General features: G+C 32.0%; 2 protein-coding genes across 3 annotated transcripts in view; one reads left to right on the top strand and one right to left on the bottom strand.

Moving 5' to 3' along the window:
- Positions 1-24,201, bottom strand: part of LOC129980578 (uncharacterized) — a 105,002-nt gene that overhangs the window by 7,576 nt on the left and 73,225 nt on the right. For both annotated transcript variants that reach the window (XM_056090964.1, XM_056090956.1), the window contains exon 3: positions 8,527-8,675. In XM_056090964.1, the coding sequence (XP_055946939.1) occupies positions 8,527-8,675 (149 nt within the window). The remainder of the gene's footprint in view (positions 1-8,526; positions 8,676-24,201) is intronic.
- LOC129980553 (trafficking kinesin-binding protein 1-like) overlaps positions 22,400-24,201 on the top strand; it is a 120,702-nt gene continuing 118,900 nt past the window's right edge. The window contains exon 1 of the mRNA XM_056090916.1: positions 22,400-22,418. The gene's annotated coding sequence lies outside the window, so the exon portion shown is untranslated. The remainder of the gene's footprint in view (positions 22,419-24,201) is intronic.

Below are 24,201 nucleotides of genomic sequence, written 5' to 3'. Positions count from 1 at the left end.
TATCTGCAGTAAATGCAAATATATGTTTTCTGAATCTAATTAGCAATGTAAATAGATCGTCTTGAATCACTCCGCCGTTATACTGAATTGAGTTGAGCGATTTTCCACTACTAGTCAAGGTGGACGCATTAAACACAGTACGTAGTTTAGTCGTCGTTTTTTGAGGCCTATAGATGCCATGATGAGGCATATAATATGTCACTTCAGGTTCAACACTTTCATCTTGTATCTCGCTCATGTGGCCTAACTCCTCATACTCCTTTAGAAAATCAGAATACAGTTTCAGATATTTTTGGTCTCTAGACAGGCGAGTCCACAGCGATTCGAGTCGTTTCAGAGCAATATCTCTTGAATTCCCTAGACATGACCAATGCTCTTTAAATGGCATCGCCACAGTATATTTTCCTGTCTCATCTCTTCTATGTGTTCGCGCATAATGCTCCTCACAAATAGCATTCTCTTTACTTTTAGGTAATTCATTACCCATTTCCTCAATCTCCCAAAATTTTCTCAAGTTTGAATTTAATTCTTCTGCTCCGCATATTAAACCGCAATAGTTAGAATTTAATTTAACTGAACTCGAAACGCTACCTCCTACAATATACCCAAATACAGAGTCCTGTAACGTCAAATTCTCATTTTTAGTATTTAATTTTCCCGGCTTTATTATTTCATAAAAGTACTCAGCGCCAATTAAAATATCTATTTTGCCCGGAATATTAAAATTAGGGTCCGCAAGGTCAATTGATTCTGGCATATTTACACGCATATCTATCCTCTTATTCGGTATGAAATCCGTTATTTTTGATACCACTAACATTGAAATATTTCTTTCGAAACTTTTATTTTTACTAGCCACAATTGCTGTAACTCTGCGATTAACTACAAGCGAGGCATTATTAATACAAGAAATAGATTGATTTATTTTTTCACTTTGGAGTCCTAGCCTCTGCATGCAATTCTGACTCATGAGGCAGCACTGTGAGCCGTTATCCAAAAGACACCTTACTTCCTGCCATTGCGAACATCTGTCTTTTATCAAACATCTTACAGTCGACAAAACAACATTCTTGTTTACGGTTAGATTTGTTGCGACAAAGGTCGGACCCCACTCACTGGGGGAAACCGGACCCTGTTCCGAATTTCTCCCCTCCGATTGCGACTTATTTATGACTTCGGCGGTTTTTACATTCGTAGACGAAACATTTTTTGTTTCTTTCGAAAAGTGTATTAACTTGTTGTGAGCTTTGCCACAGAAACAATTTCTAAACGAACACTTTTTAACGCTGCAATTAGGCGATAAACATTTGAAGCAGACGTTTTTATTTTTTACTACCTCTACGCGTTCAAGAACCGAAAGTCTTTTAAATTGAGGACAAGCATACAAAGGATGATTCTCGCTTTTTAGACATAAATAGCAATTTTTATTTTTCATCTCATTGAAAAATACTTTTGATGCTGGTTTAAATTTATTGCTATAATTTTGCCCTCTTCTCATCTCATTAATGGTTTTGCCTTTGGAAGCAAAATAAAGATCACATTCTTTTCCTAACTCGAGAGGTGTAAACCACTTTTGATTTTGCCTAATATTAATATGAGTTGCTGTTTCTTTATCCAGCGTTTGGAATAATTTATCCGAAACCATCAATTGTTTTAGGGTCTCAAAATCTTTAATACCCCTTAATTTTAAATAATATTCAAAACTCGTCATTAAGCGTGACGCGAATCGCACATGAGTTTCATTATCTCTAGTAGCGTATCTAAAATTCTCTAAAACCGCTTGCGCTGTTGGCTCGAATTCTCTTAGTACAATTGATTTAATTTCTTCATAATTATTTAAGTCTTTCTCAGCAATATAAGTTAGGATATTCGAAGCTCTTTCTCCTAATAAATTTAATAAAATCTCAGCTTTAAATTTTTCAGGAACCTTTTTAGTATTAAGTGCTCTCTCTAACGAAGTAAAAAAGAAACCCCAATCCTGAGCTTTGCTCGGTGGTTTAATACACAATATTCTCACAGACTTTAATAAGCTTTCCAGAGACTCTTCTGGTTCGGTTTTACGCTCTACATTAACGGAAGTCTGAGTACTATTTTCAGTAGCCCTTAATTGCGCTAATTGTAATTCTATTTTAGCTCTCTCTAATCTAAGGCGCTCTAGTTCTATTTCACTATCCTGATCGGATTTTTGGTTTCTATTCCCTATTACTCGATCTACAGCATCTTTAACAACTTCGTTGTCATTTTTGTACACATCACTCTTCTCAATTAAACGTATTATTTCACTCTTTTTCATGCCTTCCGCAACAACCAAACCTATCTCCTCGGCAACGAGTTTTAATTCATCTTTCTTTAATTTTGCTAAACCCGCCATTTTAAATATATATTTCAAAACAATTCACGAGAATAATATTATCACAATTTTATTCTAAACTCATTAAAACAAAATTAACTTCGTCTCGGAAAATTAATTGTAACTCATCAAAAACAAAATTAACTTCATCTCGGGAAATTAATTATGACTCATTAAAAATAAAATTAACATCAACTCGGGAAATTAATTATAACTCATCAAAAACAAAATTAACTTCATGTCGGGAAATTAATTATGACTCATTAAAAATAAAATTAACTTCAACTCGGGAAATTAATTATAACTCATCAAAAACAAAATTAACTTCATCTCGGGAAATTAATTATGACTCATTAAAAATAAAATCAACTTCATCTCGGGAAATTAATTAGTTAATAACTCAAAGGATAATACTGCCCATACCTCTTTGCTGGGACTGCTGTCACTCGAGACCAGTTATCCACAACAGAATTCTCATTCTTGGTATTTTCGCACCAATTTCGTCATCATCTCCGATATCTCCACTAATAAAGCACACATTTCAAATAATGAATCACTTTACAATAGATGCATAGACGTCTCCGGCTAACTGGACCATGTTTTGGCCTTCGATAGCTCAGATTTTAGAAAATTCAATCACATATAAATGAAACACAAACTCGTGGACTGTATCTCTCTTTGTTTATTCTCAACACTCCTGACACACCCTCTCTCCCGGGGGTTTACACACACACTCTCTGACGGTTATATGATTTCACCACTGGGTGGCGCTACAAATTTAGTAGGCGGAGCGTTCTGCTGACTTATTGGCGTCAACACTAAGTATGACTGAAAATATAACGAATGAAAAAAATATAATAGTAATAGCATTTTATCAAGTATAATTGGTAAGACTAAGTATGACTGAAAATATAACGAATGAAAAAAATATAATAGTAATAGCATTTTATCAAGTATAATTGGTAAGACTAAGTATGACTGAAAATATAACGAATGAAAAAAATATAATAGTAATAGCATTTTATCAAGTATAATTGGTAAGACTAAGTATGACTGAAAATATAACGAATGAAAAAAATATAATAGTAATAGCATTTTATCAAGTATAATTGGTAAGACTAAGTATGACTGAAAATATAACGAATGAAAAAAAATATAATAGTAATAGCATTTTATCAAGTATAATTGTATATTTCATTACGTCCTGTTGTTATTGAAATATTTATAGAACAGAACATCTCTTTCATTGTGTTCCTTCTATTCTCTTCCCTGTGTACAAACGTGAATACCAGACAATATGGAACCACAATACATAAATAAAAACTAATAAATATTCATGAATATAAAATAAAACATATTAACATAAAATAAATCATTAATATGTTAAGAATGCGTTGAAATATGAAACTGACCATTTTATTAAATAATGAGTATTGCTACCGGAAAATACACTGGAATATCATTCAACTAGCATAATTCATTCCCCAATTTTATCCAGCAGGTATATTTTTGAATTACTAATTATTCAAATATGCCGTATTGAGAACAAAATATCAATAATTTTTTATCTGCAGCCTTGTATGAACGAATGCTAATTTCTAGGTTCGTTCAATCTCGATGCAAATGTATCAAATATGAATTCATTTTCCTTGAAATTAATGAAAGAACTTTTGATGTCAGAAACCACTCCTCACAAGAATTGATCAGAAATGCCTCAGGACACCATTTATCACATTGTTCAAACAAGTTATTTTTTTTTAAATTAGAGCAACGCTTCATGAAGCATGGCTGAGAACTCATTTTTTCCCCTTTAAAGAATTATAAGAATGGAAGAAGGGAAAAAAATGGAACTCACACGGGAATAATACTTTAGTATTTGCATACACGCGTTCAAGATTTACATTTTTTTTTATGACGTTTTAAAAGGTTGTAGTTGGAAACCGATTTTATATCTATCTCTACTAATAATGAACAGGAATGTATCTATTTCTATGTGTGTGTGTGTATTTGAGCTTTACAATACAGGTCAAGAAATCTAGAACAAGCAGATTTGGCATGGATATACTTTAAAAGGTAGGAATGCGCATATCAATTTTTTTTAAATTTTTACTGACATTTTAATTAATTAAAAATTAAGTGAAATTTTGATGTTTTTGTTCGCCATAATTACAATAAATATCAGAGCACAAAAATAACTTTTTGCATCATCTTAAAATTCACCATTTTTCTTTTTAATCAATTTTGTGGCAGTGAAATTTTTCTCTATTTTTAACAAAATTTTAAAAATATTTTAAAGTTTTTTTTATAAAATATTTTATTTCTGAAGTGAAATTCAAATCAATTTCCTTGTTGCTACACATTTTTCATCCTACATTTTTCCTATATTGTTGTTAATACAAACATGGAGAGACGACTTATTCCCTATACTAAATAGATTGTTTATTCGAATGACTCATTTTGAGAGGTGCTCGTTAAGCTAGGTTTGACTGCATATGACTCCAGATAACCTCATTCCTACACAATATTAGGGCCGCGGTGGCCTGGTGGTAAGGTCTCGGCTTCGGAACCGGAGGGTTTCAGGTTCGTGACCCGATTCCACCGAAGAACCGTCGTGTAAGGAGGTCTGTTGCACGTTAAATCCGTCATGACCAAACGTCCTCCCGCTGGTGTTGTGTGGTGAGGGGGGGGGATGCCAGTTCAGGTGTCGTCCTTGTCATCTGACCGCGGTTCAAAATGACGAGGTCTATCCCAAAATAGCCCTAGTGTTGCTTCAAACTTGACGTTAATATAACCAAACCAAACCAAACCTACACAATATTATTGAAGCAGTGGTTTGGTGTTTATAAATATTCTTACAATTAGGTGAATGCTGTTGTTGTTGTCGTCATGTGACAAGTGCAATAAAAAATAAGAAAAAAAAAGGGAGAGAGGGGGGACAAGTAGATTGGGCCGAAAGCATGCAAAACAGCCCTGCCCACATCTTCAGCTTTATCGGAATAAACAATATCCCTGGTGCATTCAATGTCTATTTAGAAGAGGGCTGAAATAATAGAACGGCAGCTAAAAATATGCTCCGGATCCAGCTGCACGCCTGGATAGTGTCTGCATTCGTCATAAAGTCTGGAACCATCAGTTATGATCCTCATGCCCCTCAGGTGCCCTGTTCTGAGTCTTGCAATTGTGGTTGTGATGTCTCTTTTATAATTTAGATTTGTCAGAGAGAATTTCTTTCGATTGGTACAGAGCCTCTTGCCGCGGCATTAGCATCCAGAGCAGTAGTAGATAATGGGGTGGGATCAACTGCTCTGGCCTCCTTGGCAAGAGTGTCGGCCTGCTCCTTTCCCTCAATGCCAACGTGGGCTGGGATCCATTGCAAGGTGCCCGACTTCTTCACTGCCACGACAGAGAACAGAAGAGCATTAATATTCTGGGAAAGCCCTGTCTTTCCACCCTGAATAGTCTCTAAAGCGGATTTGCAATCTGAGAAGATATTAGGTGAATGTAATGAAAGATAAAGGTATCTGATGATCTTGATCAAGTGCTAATATTATCCCAATAATTTATCATTCACTGAAATTGTATTTTTTATAAACATTTTTTATTTGATAACTAGGGTAATAAAGTGTTTTGATGGGTTTGCTTGCAAATTAGGATTGCCTTTTGCTTTATTGAAAATTTGCCATTGTATACGAGTAGAACTGAAGTACATTCAAATAAGGGAATTTCAATGAAATGCACCTAAAAGCAACAAATTATCTTTGTTTACCTATTAATTTCTACATTATCTTACTAAATAATATACTATCTTACTAATATTTTTTACAATCACTAACTAAAATATGAACAAATGTCTTTGCTTGCTTAGGAAGAAAAAAAATTAGGGAATTTAACTAGGCCGAAACTTGTGCGAAATGTACTTTTAACTGTAACACACATTGTAACCAGTGGTGTGTATATATATATATATATATATACATATAGTGTCTATTCTCCATACCTGCCCCTAGATGGCCCATTGAGACGGAGTATTTGTATAGTTCCCCTGATGCCTTTCAGTTAGTGATTAAGTAAGACATCACTACTCTGCGATAGTTCACTAGCCAACTTGAAGCTATGTGATATTATATTCTTCCATGTTAAGTATGGGTGTGTAATTTGATGTTTTGGGTGTCTTGTGATGTGGAATCTAGAAGAAATCTTAAATAAAATACGATTCCCAAAAGTCGATGTTTTCATCTGCACAACACTATGAATCTCTCTTCATTACAACATTTAATTTTAAGCAAGTAATATATAAAAAAAATTTAAGTCAATACCTACTTTCGCAAGAATTGAACTCGCATTCTTCACCTTCACGTGAAAAATACTGAAATCCTTGCATTTTACCGATTGAGCTACTGCCGATTACAAATTGCCAAAACTCTATTTAAAGTATTAAAAATTAGTTAAATTTAATAATTAATGAATTAATATTTGAAAAAACTATATTCACATCAAGTGTCATCCACTACAAGTTTAGAAAAATGTATTTGAACTTGAGTGGATGAATAAAAAGTATTTTATTAACGATTGAAAATTTGAACAAGATATATAAATATATATAGGGAGAGTGTGAACTAATAGTAGGAATTGAAAAAATGTTTTCAGGAAATATCCTATAAACACATTTAAAAAATATATTCGTTAAATGCTACACACAACTTCACTTGTTTTTATAATGGACTACCTCTTTTCTAATTCCCAGACAGTGTCGGTGCAGTCTAAATTGTGGAGTGTCGTGGGTTTTCATTCCACGAGGTGGGTAGTGGTCAAGGGGAGTGGTCATCCACAGGTGGTAGGCACAAGCCTCCTTTGAGATATGTGACTCATCGTGCGATGACTGTTCTCAAAACAGCAGCGGCAAAGAGAGGCAGTAGAAATGGCCTTTTTTTCATTTATTTTTAAAAGAAAGGGTAAAAGGATAAATGCTTGTTTCTGCTGTGAATTCATTCTTCTTCTATTGTAAAGTATTGACTGCCCTAAAAGAATCTCAATAATGATGTTACCACAGAATCTCGGCAACTAGAGACTTATCGAGCAACAAACATTATATTTTCTAAGAATTTCTTCTTCTCCGATTATTGAATATTGATTGCCAAAAAAACACCCTTATAAATGATGTTTCCATCGAATAATGGTAGTTGCAAACTTATCAATTAACAAAGATTCAGTTTTCTATGCATTCTTTCTTCTCGGTTTAGAAAATATTTATTGCCTCCCCCAAAAGAAAAAAACTCCTAAATGATGTTCCCATCGAATCATGGTAGTTGCAAACTTATCAATTAATAAAGATTCAGTTTTCTATGCATTCTTTCTTCTCGGTTTAGAAAATATTTATTGCCAAAAAAAAAAAAAAAAACTACTCCCAAATGATGTTTTTATCGAATCATGGTAGTTGCAAACTTATCAATTTATAAAGATTCAGTTTTCTATGCATTCTTTCTTCTCGGTTTAGAAAATATTTATTGCCAAAAAAAAAAAAAAAAAAACTACTCCCAAATGATGTTTTTATCGAATCATGGTAGTTGCAAACTTATCAATTTATAAAGATTCAGTTTTCTATGCATTCTTTTTTCTCGGTTTAGAAAATATTGACTGCCCTGGAGGAATCTCCTTAATGATGTTTCGAACGAATCGTGGTAATTATAGACTTATAGTTTAGCAAAAATAAATTTATTATCATGCCAAATCATTTTTTAAAATTCATCAACCATTAATATTTATATGATTGTGGAGCTTCCTTTTTCATGAAACATTATAGAAAAATATTGTAAAAAGTATACCAGCATTTAAATGTAGATATATTAGAGTAATGTAATTTATAAAAAAGATAATTAATAAAGTAACAAAAGAAACAGAAAACTGGGAATAAACGTTGTAGATACAACTCCAGAATGACGAATGAATAACGATGAATATGCAAACTGAGTTATGCAAAACCAAGTATCTACTTTAGAAAAAAGACTGGCATTTTTATTAGCTTCTGCAACAAACTCTTAGAAATAAAATGTTACTATCCTTTTTTTTCAAGTACAATAAAAAGTGAATGCAAATCTAACGAAAGCATAATTTAAAATTCAATCTGGAAAATACAATAATGCTTAATAAATATTTTGAAATATTTACATATTACATACCCAACTCCATTATCAGAATGACCCGCTGAAGATCTGCCTATTTCCATATATAGGCATGTGATTTCAGATATATTCAAATGGCGTCTTCGAACGGCTTCTTTATCGATAAACAGCATGTTTCCTTCCGTTTTAGTTATGGGCTCTTCACCCTGTAAATCAGATAGAAGCATAAAGTTAAGTTATATGAGCAATAAATGTCTAAATCAAATAATAGAGATATCATCTGCAGCCTCTTCTAAATCTCAATAATAAAAAAGGTTATATTTCAGTTAATTATTTTACGAACTTATTAATTAAATATAAGAAAATAAGAAGCTTCATTTGTTAAAGTTTTAACAAGAGTGAGGCTTAATCTCTCTCTCTCTCTCTCTCTCTCTACTACTACTACTACTACTACAACTAATAAAGATGAATGCTTGCATTTTGGCATTATTCAGGCTATTTATTTAGAACCCCTAAATTTGGTACATATATTCTTTGGAGGGTGCAAATGTGCGTCTCGGACTTTTTTTTTTTTTTTTGTAATTTTAACCCTTTGCACTCGAAAAAGTAATTCAATGCAAAATTATTCAGTTAACACAAGAACTTGCTTATTGCTGTAAAAAAAATATTTATAATAGATTTAAGTTGAATTTTACCGAAAAATTAATCTGCATCTTCTTACCATTCTTGAGGAATTTTAAAAAATCAAAATTTTAAAAAAATGAATGAAACGTCAAAATGCTGTACCGTCTTGAAAACACTTCCGAGTGCAAAACGAGTGCAGGATTAACTGACTAAAAATTAACGAATGTTTTGAAGTTTTTTCACTATAACTCCAGAAAATGATTTTTCTATCATCTTAAAATTTAAAATATTATTACCTTCTATTTATATTTTAGAATTCTAAGTTCTATTTTAGAATTAAATATGTTTAAAATTCTATTAGAATAATAAATGTTCGAGTTTAAAGTGGCAATATTTCTATTCTAAGAACATTTTTTAATTCTTATCTTTCTACAATATATTTACTTTCTTGTTTTAATTCATTTTTATTATAAATAGGGATGCCAAACCGAAAGTGTAAAAACATAAATTTCTGATAGAAATATACTAAGTAAAATGAAGTAAATAACTCAAATTATGTTAAATTTTATTGAATATCAGGAACTTCTTCCTTATTTTTTTTATTGTTTCTTAATTTTTTAATAATATTGCTAGATTTCCGATAGAAACGTCTATGTTGTACTTTTCACTGAATGAATAAAAGCTTGTTAATTTTTTAATTATAATTATTTTTCTTTAATAAATCCTAATTTAAAATATTATGGAATCTATCATTTATATTTTTCACACTAAATTCCGAAATGGCATCACTTTTGCAAAATCATTATTTAGCTTAATTACTATTATTAATTGATGATCAGAAATTCTAGAATTATTAAAATATTTTATTAATCTAGGAAACGAATACGGTATTTCAAAACTCATCATTTAAAGCAAGTGTGGCATTTTTTTAAATATAAGGAAAAAAGAAATAAATATATCCGACAATTTCGCTGGACCGTTGAAAAAGGAGCATAAAAATTCATAAGCACGTCACTGCTCTCATAAAGATGATGAAATTACGTTGGTGTGGATAGGAGGAACTGCTGAATTATTTATGAAGCTGTAGCAAAAGTTATTCATTGAAACTGTATGCAAACCATAAATATTCCAAAAAAAGGAAAAACGATGCGTGAAGTCAAGTACATTGTACTTTCAATTGTTTTTAGCGTTGAATAATCACAAGGACAGCTTAAATCGGAATAGAAGCATCTCTTTGTCAAACCGCATCGAAGTTATGCTTTATTTAGATCAGAGGTTCCCAAACTTTTTTTTCTCGTGGACCACTTTCAAAGTTTTACTATTTTCGGTAGGCCCCTTGCTGCTACATTTCTACTGTATTCCCAAAACTCCTAAAAAATATCACCCTAAATTGGGGGTGTTAAGAAGAAAAAAAAGTAGCACATTTTCTTGTCTCCTATTTATTAAAATAATACTTGTGGTTATACAAAATTATAAACATTTATCATTACAAACAATCAACAATTGACAAAAAAATCAACAATGAACTCTGAAATGTAAATCAACAATAAAAAATAATAATACTTTTAATGAGACGGATGTACTTGATGAATTGACAGCAAATTATCAATATTTGGCTTCAGTTTTGTGAGAAATAATCTCAAATCTCCCTGTTCTGTGATGTTCAATCTGCTCTTTTTTTTTGTTAACAGGTTGGTAACGGCACTAAAACTTCTTTTGACAAGTTATGACGAAGGAAACGCTATCAAAAATTTTCTCGCAATTTCCCACTATTCCCCACTTGTACTATTATCTATTGTTCTATTCAATTCTGTGTTTGAACTGAGTCTCGAATATTGTTGAGTACCTACCTAGTGAATGATGCTACCTGCCTACGTTAATAGGTAAATCCAAGCCAAAATTTTTGTTCTTTATTATGAAAACCAGAAAATATTTCGTGGACCCCCACTTACAACGTGTGAACCCCTGTTTTCTTTTCACGTCTACGTGGACCTCCGTGTGGTCTCCTATGGACCCTTGGGGGTCCACCTGGACCACTTTGGGAACCTATGATTTAGATTAGGTTCGTTGAGACCCTTTGAAATAAAGCATCTGTCTATAGCAAAAATATCAGACTCAAATGATAGCCTGGGCCGAAAGAAAGAAGTCTAAGAATACACAGGCAAAATAATAATTTTAAAAAAACATGCATTTTTATAGAAACGTTAGCTTAACTCGCTGACTGAATAATTTTTTTAAAAAAATCACTATTTCGATGCGACGTTTGCAAATAAGTTGAAATATTTTTCAAACAAAGTGAACTGATTCTATATGCTACACAATAATAATATGATATAATAAAAATCTATAATTTCAAAACTAAACACTCTAAATAACGAAAACGCGGGATGCAATAGAACGTGGACTGATTGCCAACCCGTGGAAATCGCGGGATACGCATCTGGAGGTTTAATCCGGGAATATAGAAAAATAATAAACAAGAATGGCAATAAAAGTTTTCTTCTTAATCAGTGCGGGATGTACTCAGTTTGTGATTTTAGGCAATGCACACTGTACGCAGTATGAAGCCCCCCCCCTTTTTTTTAATAAACTGGTCAATTTAATTTCACATTTCTAACTTATCAAAATGAATGATTTGTTTTAGCATATTTTATGAAAATGCCTGTTTTATTTATTTTATTATTATGACTCTTGACTGCACATAATATTTATTGCTAATATATTATTAAAGAAACCATTTGGTATTTATAAATGCTATAATATGACTAGGTGAATATAATGAAACGGCAAAAACTTGACTAATTATAATTGACAATGTGTTAATATAATCCTAACATTTTATAATTCATTGAATGATCATTTTTTCGAATTCATTTATTTGGTAATTAGTCTAATAAATTTTTTTCTACTTGCCAGCGGGCCTCCTCAGCTCTTCGGTCTCAGACAGTTGCCTAGTTGTAAATACGCCATTTTTCCTGACATTTGATAGATATTCTCTGCTGCCAACAACACGCGCTGCGTCACTAATTTTTCATTGTGCACACCCGTCAATTATTTATAGCTTTAACTGTCTGACAAGTATTATATCTCATTTTGCTATTTGTCTTTTTTTATAATGAACTTATATTCTCTTTTTTTCTCCAACTCATATGTGGATTTAGGTACTTTGTGACCCTATGCAGTACACATTTTGAAGCTTCCCTTTACAAAAAAACGAGTCAAATAGTTTAAAATCTCAGCACTCTGTCTTTTTAATGATTAATTTTATATTATTTTTTCTTTTATTAATTTTGCGAATACATATTTGTTTTCATTTACCTGTCTTGCCACCAAACTGTTCGGACACTTGTACGCAACATTATTGAAGGAGACGTTCGGTTTTATGAAAATTCCAATTACTTTTTGTTTGTTGTTTTACAATGGCGCTTGCCATGGACAAGCTCGCTGACGAAGTCAGCGATTTTAAGCCAAGGGAGCCTCTCTTGTTTTTAGTAGCGCCAACAAGGGCCAAGAGTACGTCTTAGCTACTCACCCATCACATTCTCTTGCACAACCCCTTTTTACAGGGGGGCGCATTTACACATCTCACAGATAGAACAGATGAAGAACAACCATGCCTGAACCGGGACTTAAACCCAGGACATCCAGATCACGGGGAAGAAACGCTACCCCTATGCCAGGACGCCTGCATTCCAATTACTAAGTATAGGTAATGAATCATGTATGAAAAATGATTATTCGTACTTGAAAATATTTTCAAATATTTTATCATTCATAGAATTTGTACTTTTTACAATCTTATTGAATTGCATTTAGGAAAATAAAGTTTTTAAATCGATCTGCTTGCGGCTCACTCTGATTTTTACGGCCTTAGGCAGCTGCCTACTTTGCTTAATAGGAAATTCGCCTGTGCATTATATACCTAAGCAACATGAAATGATAACAGCGAATTCAAAAATGATAACAGAGAAATCAACCATTTCTTAAAAAATAAAGAAGAATGAATAGATTTACAGAAGTTTCAACAGATGGCGCCCCTGTATCTCTGGTTGATAGGAAATTCTTCGGAATTTGTAATAGTAAATAATAAAATGGTTACTTTAAATATGCATTTCGTTGAAAAAAATTTTTGTGCATAAAATTACAAGAGAGATGTTGATTTGAGGAGGATAAAATAATTTCACAATTAATCTAAACAGAGGGATTGCAATCAAATAAAAATCTTGATTGAATGAAATGAATTAAGATATAATTCTTATGAAAAATGGATTTGAGAGACGAAAACATGAAAAAGAACCAAACCCCGGGGGGGGGAGGCACAAGTAGCCAATTCAAAGAGTATAGTAAGCAAAACTGCCAAATAATTAAACTTGTAAAAATATCATATTTTCTTAATAATATAAAAAATTAGGATAATATTAACATTTGTCAAGCATAATGGGTCAGAATCATGTATGTTTCATCGCATTCACTTTGTTATTATAATGTTTAAAGCACCAGTTGTTTATTTAAGTTATATTACATTCAATCATAGATGCCCTGCCATCACCCATCATAATAAATAAATAAATGAATAATATATTTTTTCACAAAGTTTATGAAATAAAATGATAATTTAAAATAATATACGTTGAATAAAATAAAGATGAGCAGAAATGTGAAATTAAATCGACAAATTTATCAAAGGGGGATCTTGTAATAACAACTGCCAAAGGTCTAATCCGCCACTGAGTGTCGTAATGCATCATTATTTTTGTAGGAGTTTTGCTGTGAAAACTAATTTTTCTTTTTCTATTAATTTTCCTTTACATTTACTACTTCAGAAGAATACAGAGAAATTTACAGATATAATGAGTGTTAAAATTTTACTAAGCCCTGGACACGATTTATTGCAGTGACTAACGAAACTGTACTGATTTTTCCTTCTTTGATCAGAAAAATTGAAAAATATCTGAGAAGAATTAGAATTTTGAATTAAATATCTTGGATGTGTTCAATATTTTGAATAAAATATCCAATTATCATATGAAAGAATTGCATATCAAAAAATTAGATGAAAAAAGATTCATTACATTTTATCTTGAAAAAATTAGTCCCTACTCATATTTAATTATCATTCTATTTTATTGAATAATAGAAATTGAATACGATAATTCCTTTCAGAGTTATTATATGATATTTCCTTTTAGAATTATATAAGATTCAATGAATCAATGTAATTTATTAATGAGTTGGCGGAGGATTTTAAATAAATGGATTTCAAATCCAGTTTTGCTGATTCCGTCCAAACGATAGTTTCGCTTTCTGCACCTTTACTCATGCATATTTCAGACGATTTATGGAGCAAGAAATGTGTTGAATGAAAGTTCCGGCTTCGTCAGTCAGCGGAGAAGAGCAACCATGTTATGAAAAATTTCATCGTATCTTCGAATTATGTCTAGCTATACGAAACTGAGCGTGCATTTTTGATTTCTTGGTCCATTCGTTTTCAGACTTTTGATCAAATGTATGTTTCAGTTAATAGATAATATTGTAGCAATTTCAAGGGAGGATTTAAAAACTTTGCGGTCCTAAACAAAGGAAATTATGAAGGCCCTTTTTAATTTCAAGAATAAGTAGTATAGAAAAAGTAAAATAATCGTCAAAAATTCGAACTCGAGAATTTGACAAACTCTTTTAGTTCGAAAAACACATTTTTGGAAAATGTTCGTCTGTGTCAAAGATAACTCAAAAACAATTTGAGCTGGTCGGTTGAAATTTGGCATACGTTCTTTACACCAAACTTCCAGATATCTATTAAATTTTGAGTAAAATCCGTTTTGAGGAAGTCTGCCTGTCCGGATGTTCGAATATAAGTTAATACAATAACTACAAAACGAACAGAAATGGATAGCTAAGATTCGGCACACAGATTTAATATCTCTAGTCTAGACACCTGTTAGATTTTATGCCAAATCCAATGACTGGTTGATCGTCTGTTACACGATAATTGCAAAATTAAGAGGTCTTACATGAATAAAATTCGGAACACAAAATTAACATCTATAGTCTAGACATCTGTCATATTTTGAGTCAAATCCAACAAAGAGTTGACTGTCTGTCAACTCTTTCAGAAAAATGTAAACACGAAAATTCAAAAAAGTAGTGATCAAATTTGATATGGGATTTTGTGACTATAAGAGCAGTTTTGTGTCAAATCTTTGTTTCAATCGGTTAAGAAAAACGATTCGTCGAAAGTCGATTTTCGGATACCATTAACCGCGTGCTAGGGATTAATCGCCAAAAAACTCGCCAAGTATGACACGATAGATTCAGTAAAAATGCTATATTCTCTTCAAAAATTAGTATGTGTTGTTGTTGTTACTAATGGCACTTGTACAAGCCCGCTGACAAACTGTCTGTAGCTTCTGAAGGTAAAGGCCCCTGAGCATCCCGAAAGCAGAAGCCTGACTTCTAGCTCATAAGAGGATGACACACACACACATTTGCTTGCACAACCCCTTTTTACAGGGATGCTCTTTCACACACTTCACAGATAGAACAACCATGCCCGAACCCGGAGCGCCCAGATCACGCGGAAGATACGCTACCCCTAGGCTAGGACGCCGGCTAAGTATTTCGTAACTGTTGTACGTCAATGTCATGCAAGATGTTCTCTTCCATTAAAAGTTTATTAGAGAATATGCGAGAAAATATTGAGGACACCCCTCCGCTGCTTTAATAATGGTTAATTAAGTTTTCATATCACAAGACATTTTTTAAGTTTAAAAAAATATTAACAATTCATTTGAAATGAATAATTATTTTTTATTTTAGAACCTTTGTGAAAATGTTTAATTTATGTTTATTTAGTTATTACTAGTCATCGTTTGTTTTAACTTTGTTATTTGTTTGTCATCGTAATCGTTTGGATATAACTTCATGTCCATGATACTTTCAAAATTGTCTGACATTAAAGTCGTGTTATTTTAATAGTTCTACTTAAGTTCTGTTTAATGCGTACATGAATCTTTCTAACGGAAACGGTCTCATAAGCGCTATTAAAAACGTAATTGTCCGGTGTATTTCTCTCCTAAATTGTAACTTCACTTATTCATTCGTGGTAATGTAACTTCATTTCAATTCACGGTATTGTAACTTCACTTGTTTATTGGTCCAAAATCTTTCTTCCAGAACTTTCAACAATGGCAAAACATATCGCACGAATAAATATTTGATGAAACAATGTAGACCAGGTTAATTTCAGGGCAACAATGTAATCTATTATTGAAAATTAAACAAAATTTTAAAAAAAAATTGCAAAAATTCAGCCAAAAAAGAATTATGATTGTCAAATTGATATCATTATAAAGGCAATTTTAAAATTTTTGAAACGGTGTAATATTTAATTTTGTACAGTAATATTTCTGGAAATTATTCAGCTCCATTTTTAACTAATTAAAATTTTAAAAAAATTCACTTCGAGGTGTACATTTCCACCCTCCAAGATATATATAATCCGAATGTGGTAGCTGTAAGCAGAACGATCTCTCTTGTAGAACGTCAACTTATACACATACATTCATCTTTATTATTAGTAGAGATAATTCATTACCACAGTATTCATATTTGCACACAATTATATGTAAGCTGTCTCGATATGTTCATAAATAATTTAATAACTCTGCTAAAGTAATTAAATAGATCGGAACCCTACCTATTACACTACACAAAATAATATTCTTATCGCAATGTTTTAAAATTCATATAATTCGTATTTTTTAAATTTATTTATTTATTTGGAAACTAGATTAATAACATTATTTAATTTTTGACTTGCTTGTCCCTCTGCCTCTTCAGTCCAGAGGTCTTAGGCAGGTATTTAATCTAACTAATCTGAAATCCATCGCTGAATACTTAGAACTAAATATGCATAAATGTGTTGAAAGTTGTAAATATTGTTACAAAATTTTTCTACAAATACCGTCAATCAATCGTAATAACGCAGCGCATTTAATCACTAGTTCAGCAGTTTGCATGCTGTCTAATCCTCTAATTCCTTTTACTTGTCGGCGACTCCGACTACTCTCACACACGACTTCCTTGCAGCTTCAGAGTGCCTGTTTTTTATAGTTCCGGGAGGTGGGCCAGACCAATCAGAGCATACCTGGCTGTATCTCGGGTTTTAGTGGATGGATCGTGAAAGTTCTCGAACTTTCCAGTATTATCCATTTAGTCGCCAAATTCGTCGTCAAGTCGCCAAATGGTCGCCAAGCTCAGCACGCATAGGACAGATCTTACAACGGTTTGAATGGTTTTTCCCACGATGACACTATTCGTGCCGGGTAGCAAAATTACAGATTTGTAACAATATCAAATGGTTATTCCAACCTGCCCGAAGAACATGGTAAAATCTGAATAACTGGATGCCACAACAGCATAAGCGGGAACTATAGATTGGTTCTAAGGGTCTTCACCTGCCAGGGTATTAATCCTCCGTCATCGGTAGGGGTAGCTAGCCCACAACATTTTTTGTACTTGCTGGGCGAGGAGACCCATCCGCCATACTAAAATCTTCCAATCCTCATATCTGAGGTGCCATCCGGAAAGAAGAGAAGTTGTAGATATGTATTTAATTTCGCACTTGATTCGTCAGCGACTAGACTGTATTTGTTTGGTACGCGATAACTGAAAGCCGAAACAAAGTCATTAAATGAAATTTGTTGTGTAATCTGGCAGTAAAATTTTAGATCTATATTCAGCTTTGACTACAAATGGCCAATAGACAAGTATTTTTCCTCGAAACTGGAGATATATAGTTCTAAAATGCATGCTAGTTTCTTTTTTATGACATAAAAGCCGCCTTTGGCGACCAGCCGGTTCACCAGTATTACCGCTCGTTACAATTTCCAATTAAATATTTTAAGTAACTTGTCTCTTAATAGCTTCTCAAACAAAACATTTTTAATCTTCAAATTTTGATAGTCATACCAAACTTATACTGTTGTTTAGATCGTTTCGTTCAATTTACTATATATATTTTGTTAATGTGTTGCCATTTCCGGTAAAACTTCAACTTTAATTTAAAGTGGAAATGCTGAAATTGCAATTAATGTAAAGATATTTTTTAATGAAACCAAGCGTTTCATTTTATTTATCATTTTGGTTGTTATTTATTTATTATTATTATTATTGAATATGAGTACTGCAAACAGAATCGTTCGGTATTTAAGTCTTATGTGAACTACAAAATATTTTTCATAATTTGCGTAATATCTCAAAGAATAATTCAATAAAAATTTTTCAGATTCAGCATAAATTTCAGTTTTTAGCTTTGCTTTCAAAAGAATTGAAATGAAATCAATAATAATATTTTGTTCCGGCTTATAAATATATTTCAAAAACTATGAAGTCTAACTTTTATGCAGTAAGGTTTAATATTCTGAGAAATATTCTGGACACACCAAATTTTAAATAAATGAATGAATGTTTCTATTTTCCACGATTAACTAAGACTGATTTATGAAGTTTTGAATGTTAAAAATTTAGAAAAACTCAACATTTTGATAATCTTAGGAAAAACCTGCGCGCTGATTGGCGTATTTTCTTTGAAACGATCGATAGAAAATCTAAAATTATCCTTTTTTTTTTTTTTTAAATAGTGATATTCAAATTTTTATAAATCAGTCAGTTTAAGTGATTGATTTTGTTGATTGGAAATTAATTCTTTATTTAAAATATTAGTGTTTCAAGAACATTTTGTTAAACGTGATTTCCACAACAGAAGCTTTATGTAAAATCAAAAATTCGTTATATATTAGAGTATTTATTGGATCAAGTTACATAAAATATAATCATTTTCCATTCAGACCATTTTAGCAGATCTATGTCTATTACTAAAGGTTTACAAATTAGCAGTGTGGCCCTGATTTGAATGGATATCCTGTTCATATTAAACAAAACTTGCCTTAAAATAAAACTGATTTATTGGATCAATAATACAGATAGTGTAAAAGATCATAAAATAATTTTTCTTGAATTTATTTTTTAGAAAAAAATAATATTTCATATTTGTTTCATTTCCTACAGACACGGGACGAAAATCATATTTTTGCAGATTTCATTTCCAAAAAGATTTAATTTATTTTTAAATGGAGCTTTAATCGATGTGATGGCAACACTTTGAAAAAAGCTAATTTTTTCCCCATGAATGTGAAACGTGCTCGTGCAGCCTACATTTTATTTTTATTTTGTACGAAAAAAAATTGTTGAAAAATATAGTTAAATTATTTATTTAAAAATTAATTAAAAATAGAAATTTAATTTTAAGGTTAAAACATTGGTATCATTTAAAAGATAAATTTTTGATCTTTAACTTGATGTAAAAATCTTTTTTGTGCGGTAATATTTTCGGAAGTTATAGCAGAAACACGCTAAAATTTCGCTTATTTTTTAAATAAATAAACTTTAATTAAAAATTCGAAAAAATAACCCCGAGGTGCACATTCCCGGCCTCCAAAGTATACACGTGCCTAATTTCGTAGCTGTTGGTCGAACGGTCTGGCCTGTAGAGCGCTAACACACACACACGCACATTGAGCTTTATTATAAGTATAGATGAAGTGACACATAAAAAGTGCCGAATTAAGAAAACAATGAAATAGAGGAGGCAATACACCCACCAGTTAAATATTTCATTATTTTGGCTTATAATATTTGTGAAGTATTCCGAAAATATTATTGCACAAAAAATATTTCACACCATTCCAAAATGTATATAAAAATATTTTTTTTAATGACAGCAATTTAATTGCCTTGCAAAGTTTCTCTAAATTTTGGCAATTTAAAAAAATATTATTATTATTTAATTTGCCACAACAGATTGCATTGTTGCTCTGAAATTCAATCCAATTGCATCATTCCATCAAATATTTAATCACGTGATTTTCTTCCATTGTTGAAAACTAAGGAAGAAGAATTCTATTTAATATTTGTGTAGTTTGAAAGATAATAAAAATGAAATGACAGTTCCACGAAAGAAGATAGACAGACCGAATATTTACCTTTTAAATAAAACTATGATGTCATGGACTGGTCCCCATTAGAGACAACTTTCCGTAAACAATGAACAAGACATTTGTAGGACAATTAAAACAACATAGCTTATCTAGTATTTTGACGAACATGAAATCCTTAAAAGATTCAATTTCAATTTAATGTAATCAATATCCCAAAGGAACTAATTGGTCGCCAAAGAATAATTAGAAATATAAAAATGTAAGCTGATTTTCAATTTTCCTTCAGTTATCAGCTTATTATTGACTAACTTAAGAAGAGATATTGTCTTAGCAGAAAAGGATTCTAGGCTTTAAATCCTATTCCATACAAATGCCCCCCCCCATTCCATCCCTGTGTGTTGGTGCCCAGAACTGAATGCGCTTATGACCATCATATGATAGGTTCCCTAATATCTAAATTGTATCCATCAAAGGATATCATAAGCCAGCAACGTAAAAAAGAAGAAATTAAATTGAAATTGAAGCCAGTTATGAGAATCTGAAACTCTGATACACGCAATTTCTTTTATATTTTGATGCTCAATGTTCAGAGATGTGTACTTTAAAATGTATGTCATTAATCTTGAATGTGTTTTTAATTCAAAGAAGCGTGTTCAGCATAATTCATTTCAACAGAATTTAATTGCAGCTAACTTAGTTGCGAAAAGTAAACACAGTTCCTTAGTAAGAAGAAAAATGTAGAGCTATTTTGATCACTATATATAATCGTCCATAGCTGTCTGTAATGCTGGGCGGAATTAATAATGTGGGAACTGCTGACAGATCTCATTCCTATATGGCGCCATGTTGGCCATGTTGCGTCATTAATCACATGATGCTTTCCCCCATTATTGGCAGACGAGAGTTGAGCACTGAGACTGCAAGACGTGCAGCTCATGCTCATGTATCTTTATGTGTTCTATGTTAGTAATGTTTTGTCCTTTGTCCTTTAATCTTAATAAATATATTTCACATATTAATGCTGGTCGTTTCCTTTCCCCACAATAATATCCCCACCTATTTGTAAAGCGTTATTATCGGCTACAAAACCAAACTTCTAATTTTGCATCTATTTGCTGAGACACTTTTTCTATTTAAATTGACTAAAATTGATCGAGTGTGAAAAAACATAATCATGGATGAATAATATTTCTGCTGATTCATTATATTCTCTCTCCACGGAGCAAATTGAATGTTATTGCTATTATTTTCTTTCAGCAGTTTTTAAAATCTTATATTTGGCATTGCATTTCCTTTTGTTAATGAGTCGCACCTTGTTTCAATCCCATTTTAGTGATTAGCTTTATTTACTGTTCGTGAACGTTATGGATAGAAAAGATAGTAATGCAAAGAAACAAAGCAACTAATGCTATTATATATTCACACACAAAATGTATTGGAAACAATATATATATATATATTTCCTGAATATTCGGCCAGTGTGCGTGATATTTTCTACTTAATTAATCTATGACAATCACACCCGAGATATTGTTAATAACAATCCACAATTCGTTTAGACGGGTACATCTTCTAATATTCATAATATTTGAATAACACGCCTGCTAATTTGGATAAAAAAGAAATTCTGTTCTTTACAATGAACTTGGTACAGACAAAATTCTGTTGGTGAGTAGGGAGCATTCTTTTTCTGGAGTAGTGCGGAAGGTGGGAGGAGAGAACACAGACCCAGATGCTGACCTCGTCATCTAATCATGGTGTCAAAATTCAAAAATTCATTTCAAAGTAATCCTTGTGTTGCTTTAAAAGGAAAGCGTAATTATAATAAATTATAAATTAACTGCTTAACAAATACATTAGCATTAGTGTAGTATTAGCTCGAAAATATAAAGTTTACTTCCTTCGTATTTTTGGAGGTATCGCTGACTATCTAGCTGAAATATCTTCATCTTTAACTCACGACAACCAAAAATCTTCATTTGCATAATTTTGATACAAAGGACTTCACTTCTTCATAAACTAATCATAACGACACATACTTAATTTTTTGCTTCTGGAATCATTACCTCTGTTTCTTGTTGAAGAAAGCAAATGACGGCCTCGTGAAAAAAGAATGCGATGTATTTTTGAAAAGAAAGATACGACAAACGTGATTCCGAGCAAACAATGAAACGTCCCGAATGTGTATTGTGACGAAAGGGAGGAGGAACTCAGGATTTCTTCACCATGTTCTAAAAAGAAGTTGCAGGACGAAAAGAAGGCAAAACTGGTTGTGATGTACCATTAGGCAACTTCCATTCGAAAACTTTGGAGACTGAGGCGAAAAGAGTGAGTACTACGCTTGCATTTTAATCGCGCTTTTGAACTGGAAATATTTAGTATCGCTTTTTCGCATATAAATGCATAAAAATGGAAATCCTTATATTCTTCTCAAAATTTTCATTTTGAGATTTTGTTTAGTTTTCACTTTTCAGAGTTTCCTGATTTATTTATTTTTTAAAATTATGTTTGAGTCTTTTGGAATGTGATAATTCCCAAAACGGAACGAGCTAAACGAATGAAATTTGGTTTGTAGACGTTTCAGGTTTGTAGACTATGTATCAAATTTAGGAGAGAATCTGCCAATGATGTTTTTCTATTTGTTAAACGACATTCATGAGATAATCGAGCCATTAAGGTAAAATACAAGTAAATTAATGTTAAATGCATATAAAACGAAACAAAACAAAATTCTTTGTAAAGGAGAAACAGGTGTGGAATTCTTTAAATTTTAACTTTTTCTTAGTTCATGATGTTCAAGGAAAGAGTTCAGTTTTGAATTACTATCAAAATTTCTTTGTTTAAGACATGGTAAAGTCTATCCGAAAGTAGAAAATAGAATATAAAATATAAAATAGAAGAAAACAGAAAATAGATACAATGGAATGGTAAAAATCGAAAGATAGAATGTAAAAACGAAAAGAAGGATACTTTCGGAAATGACAAAGCTTTGAAAGGAAAATATACAGAAAAAGCATTTCGTTTTCAGAGCGTGGAGAATTAACATGAGAAATTGAGAGACTCGGAAATTAAAGTGAACCCCGAGTTTGAGTGATTAGGAACAATTATTTTTTAAATGCAGATAAATTGAAAATATTATTTCCTCGAATATGTTCAGTTATTATACAGTTATGATACAGTTTAACGGTAATATATATATAAAATTCAGACTCGATTGTATTTACTTACTATAAAGCTAAATACGAAATGAACCTTATATTGTGCAAATATATGAGGAGAGTATGCAGAGAAAAAATTTTTATCGTTATATAAATTTGTCGCTTAGAAAAGTCGCGTTCACTAATGTTGTATCGATTTAATAAGATGCTTTTAAAAAATAGATAAAATGAATATTGCAGAATGTGAAAGAATATACCTAACTTGCGAAAATAGATAATATTGTTACTACATCAAGGAGAAGGGCAAATAATATATTTTTTTTTTGCTTTATTATTCAAGTGTTTTAGAGTAGACAATATTTTTTTGTTTTTCCGTCTGCAGCAAAAACAAATACATTTTTTGGCTGTCCGACTCGTAAGCATCCAGAATACAACTGGCCATGTGAAAAACAGGAATTTTCTAGGTTTAATCCACACATTTGAAGTGATTGACCTTGCGCTTTATTGATGGTCATCGAGAATGTAAGTCGAATGAGGAACTGCAGTCGTTTGAAATCAAAAGGGACGTCGGTGGGAATAATGGGAATGCGTGGACTGAGCACATCTTCTCCTTTCGACTTTCCGTTAAGAATAGTTGCCTCGATTCTTGCCGCATATTGGTTTTTTGATTCTGATGCGCGTGATCAGGTAGCATATAAACGTTGTTTTACTATTTTTGCCTCATGTTGATCTTGAGATTCTGAAGCCCGTGAATTTGCAATTCGTAAACGATCTGCTTTATTGCTCGCTTATCGTTCCTCATTTGTTTGAGAAGCTCGAAGTGGCTTATTTTTACGTGCTGCATTGATAGATCTATTAAATGACGAACATTTGGGGGACATACTTTTTGTCGAAGCAATCAACATGATATACGCTTGTATAACCGAAATATCATTTGTCAATTCACCGAATAA

The sequence above is a fragment of the Argiope bruennichi genome, chromosome 1, assembly GCF_947563725.1.
Source record: "Argiope bruennichi chromosome 1, qqArgBrue1.1, whole genome shotgun sequence".
NCBI lineage: Eukaryota > Metazoa > Arthropoda > Arachnida > Araneae > Araneidae > Argiope > Argiope bruennichi.
The sequence above is the reverse complement of the archived record's forward strand: the minus strand, read 5'-3'. Positions and strand labels throughout refer to the sequence as shown.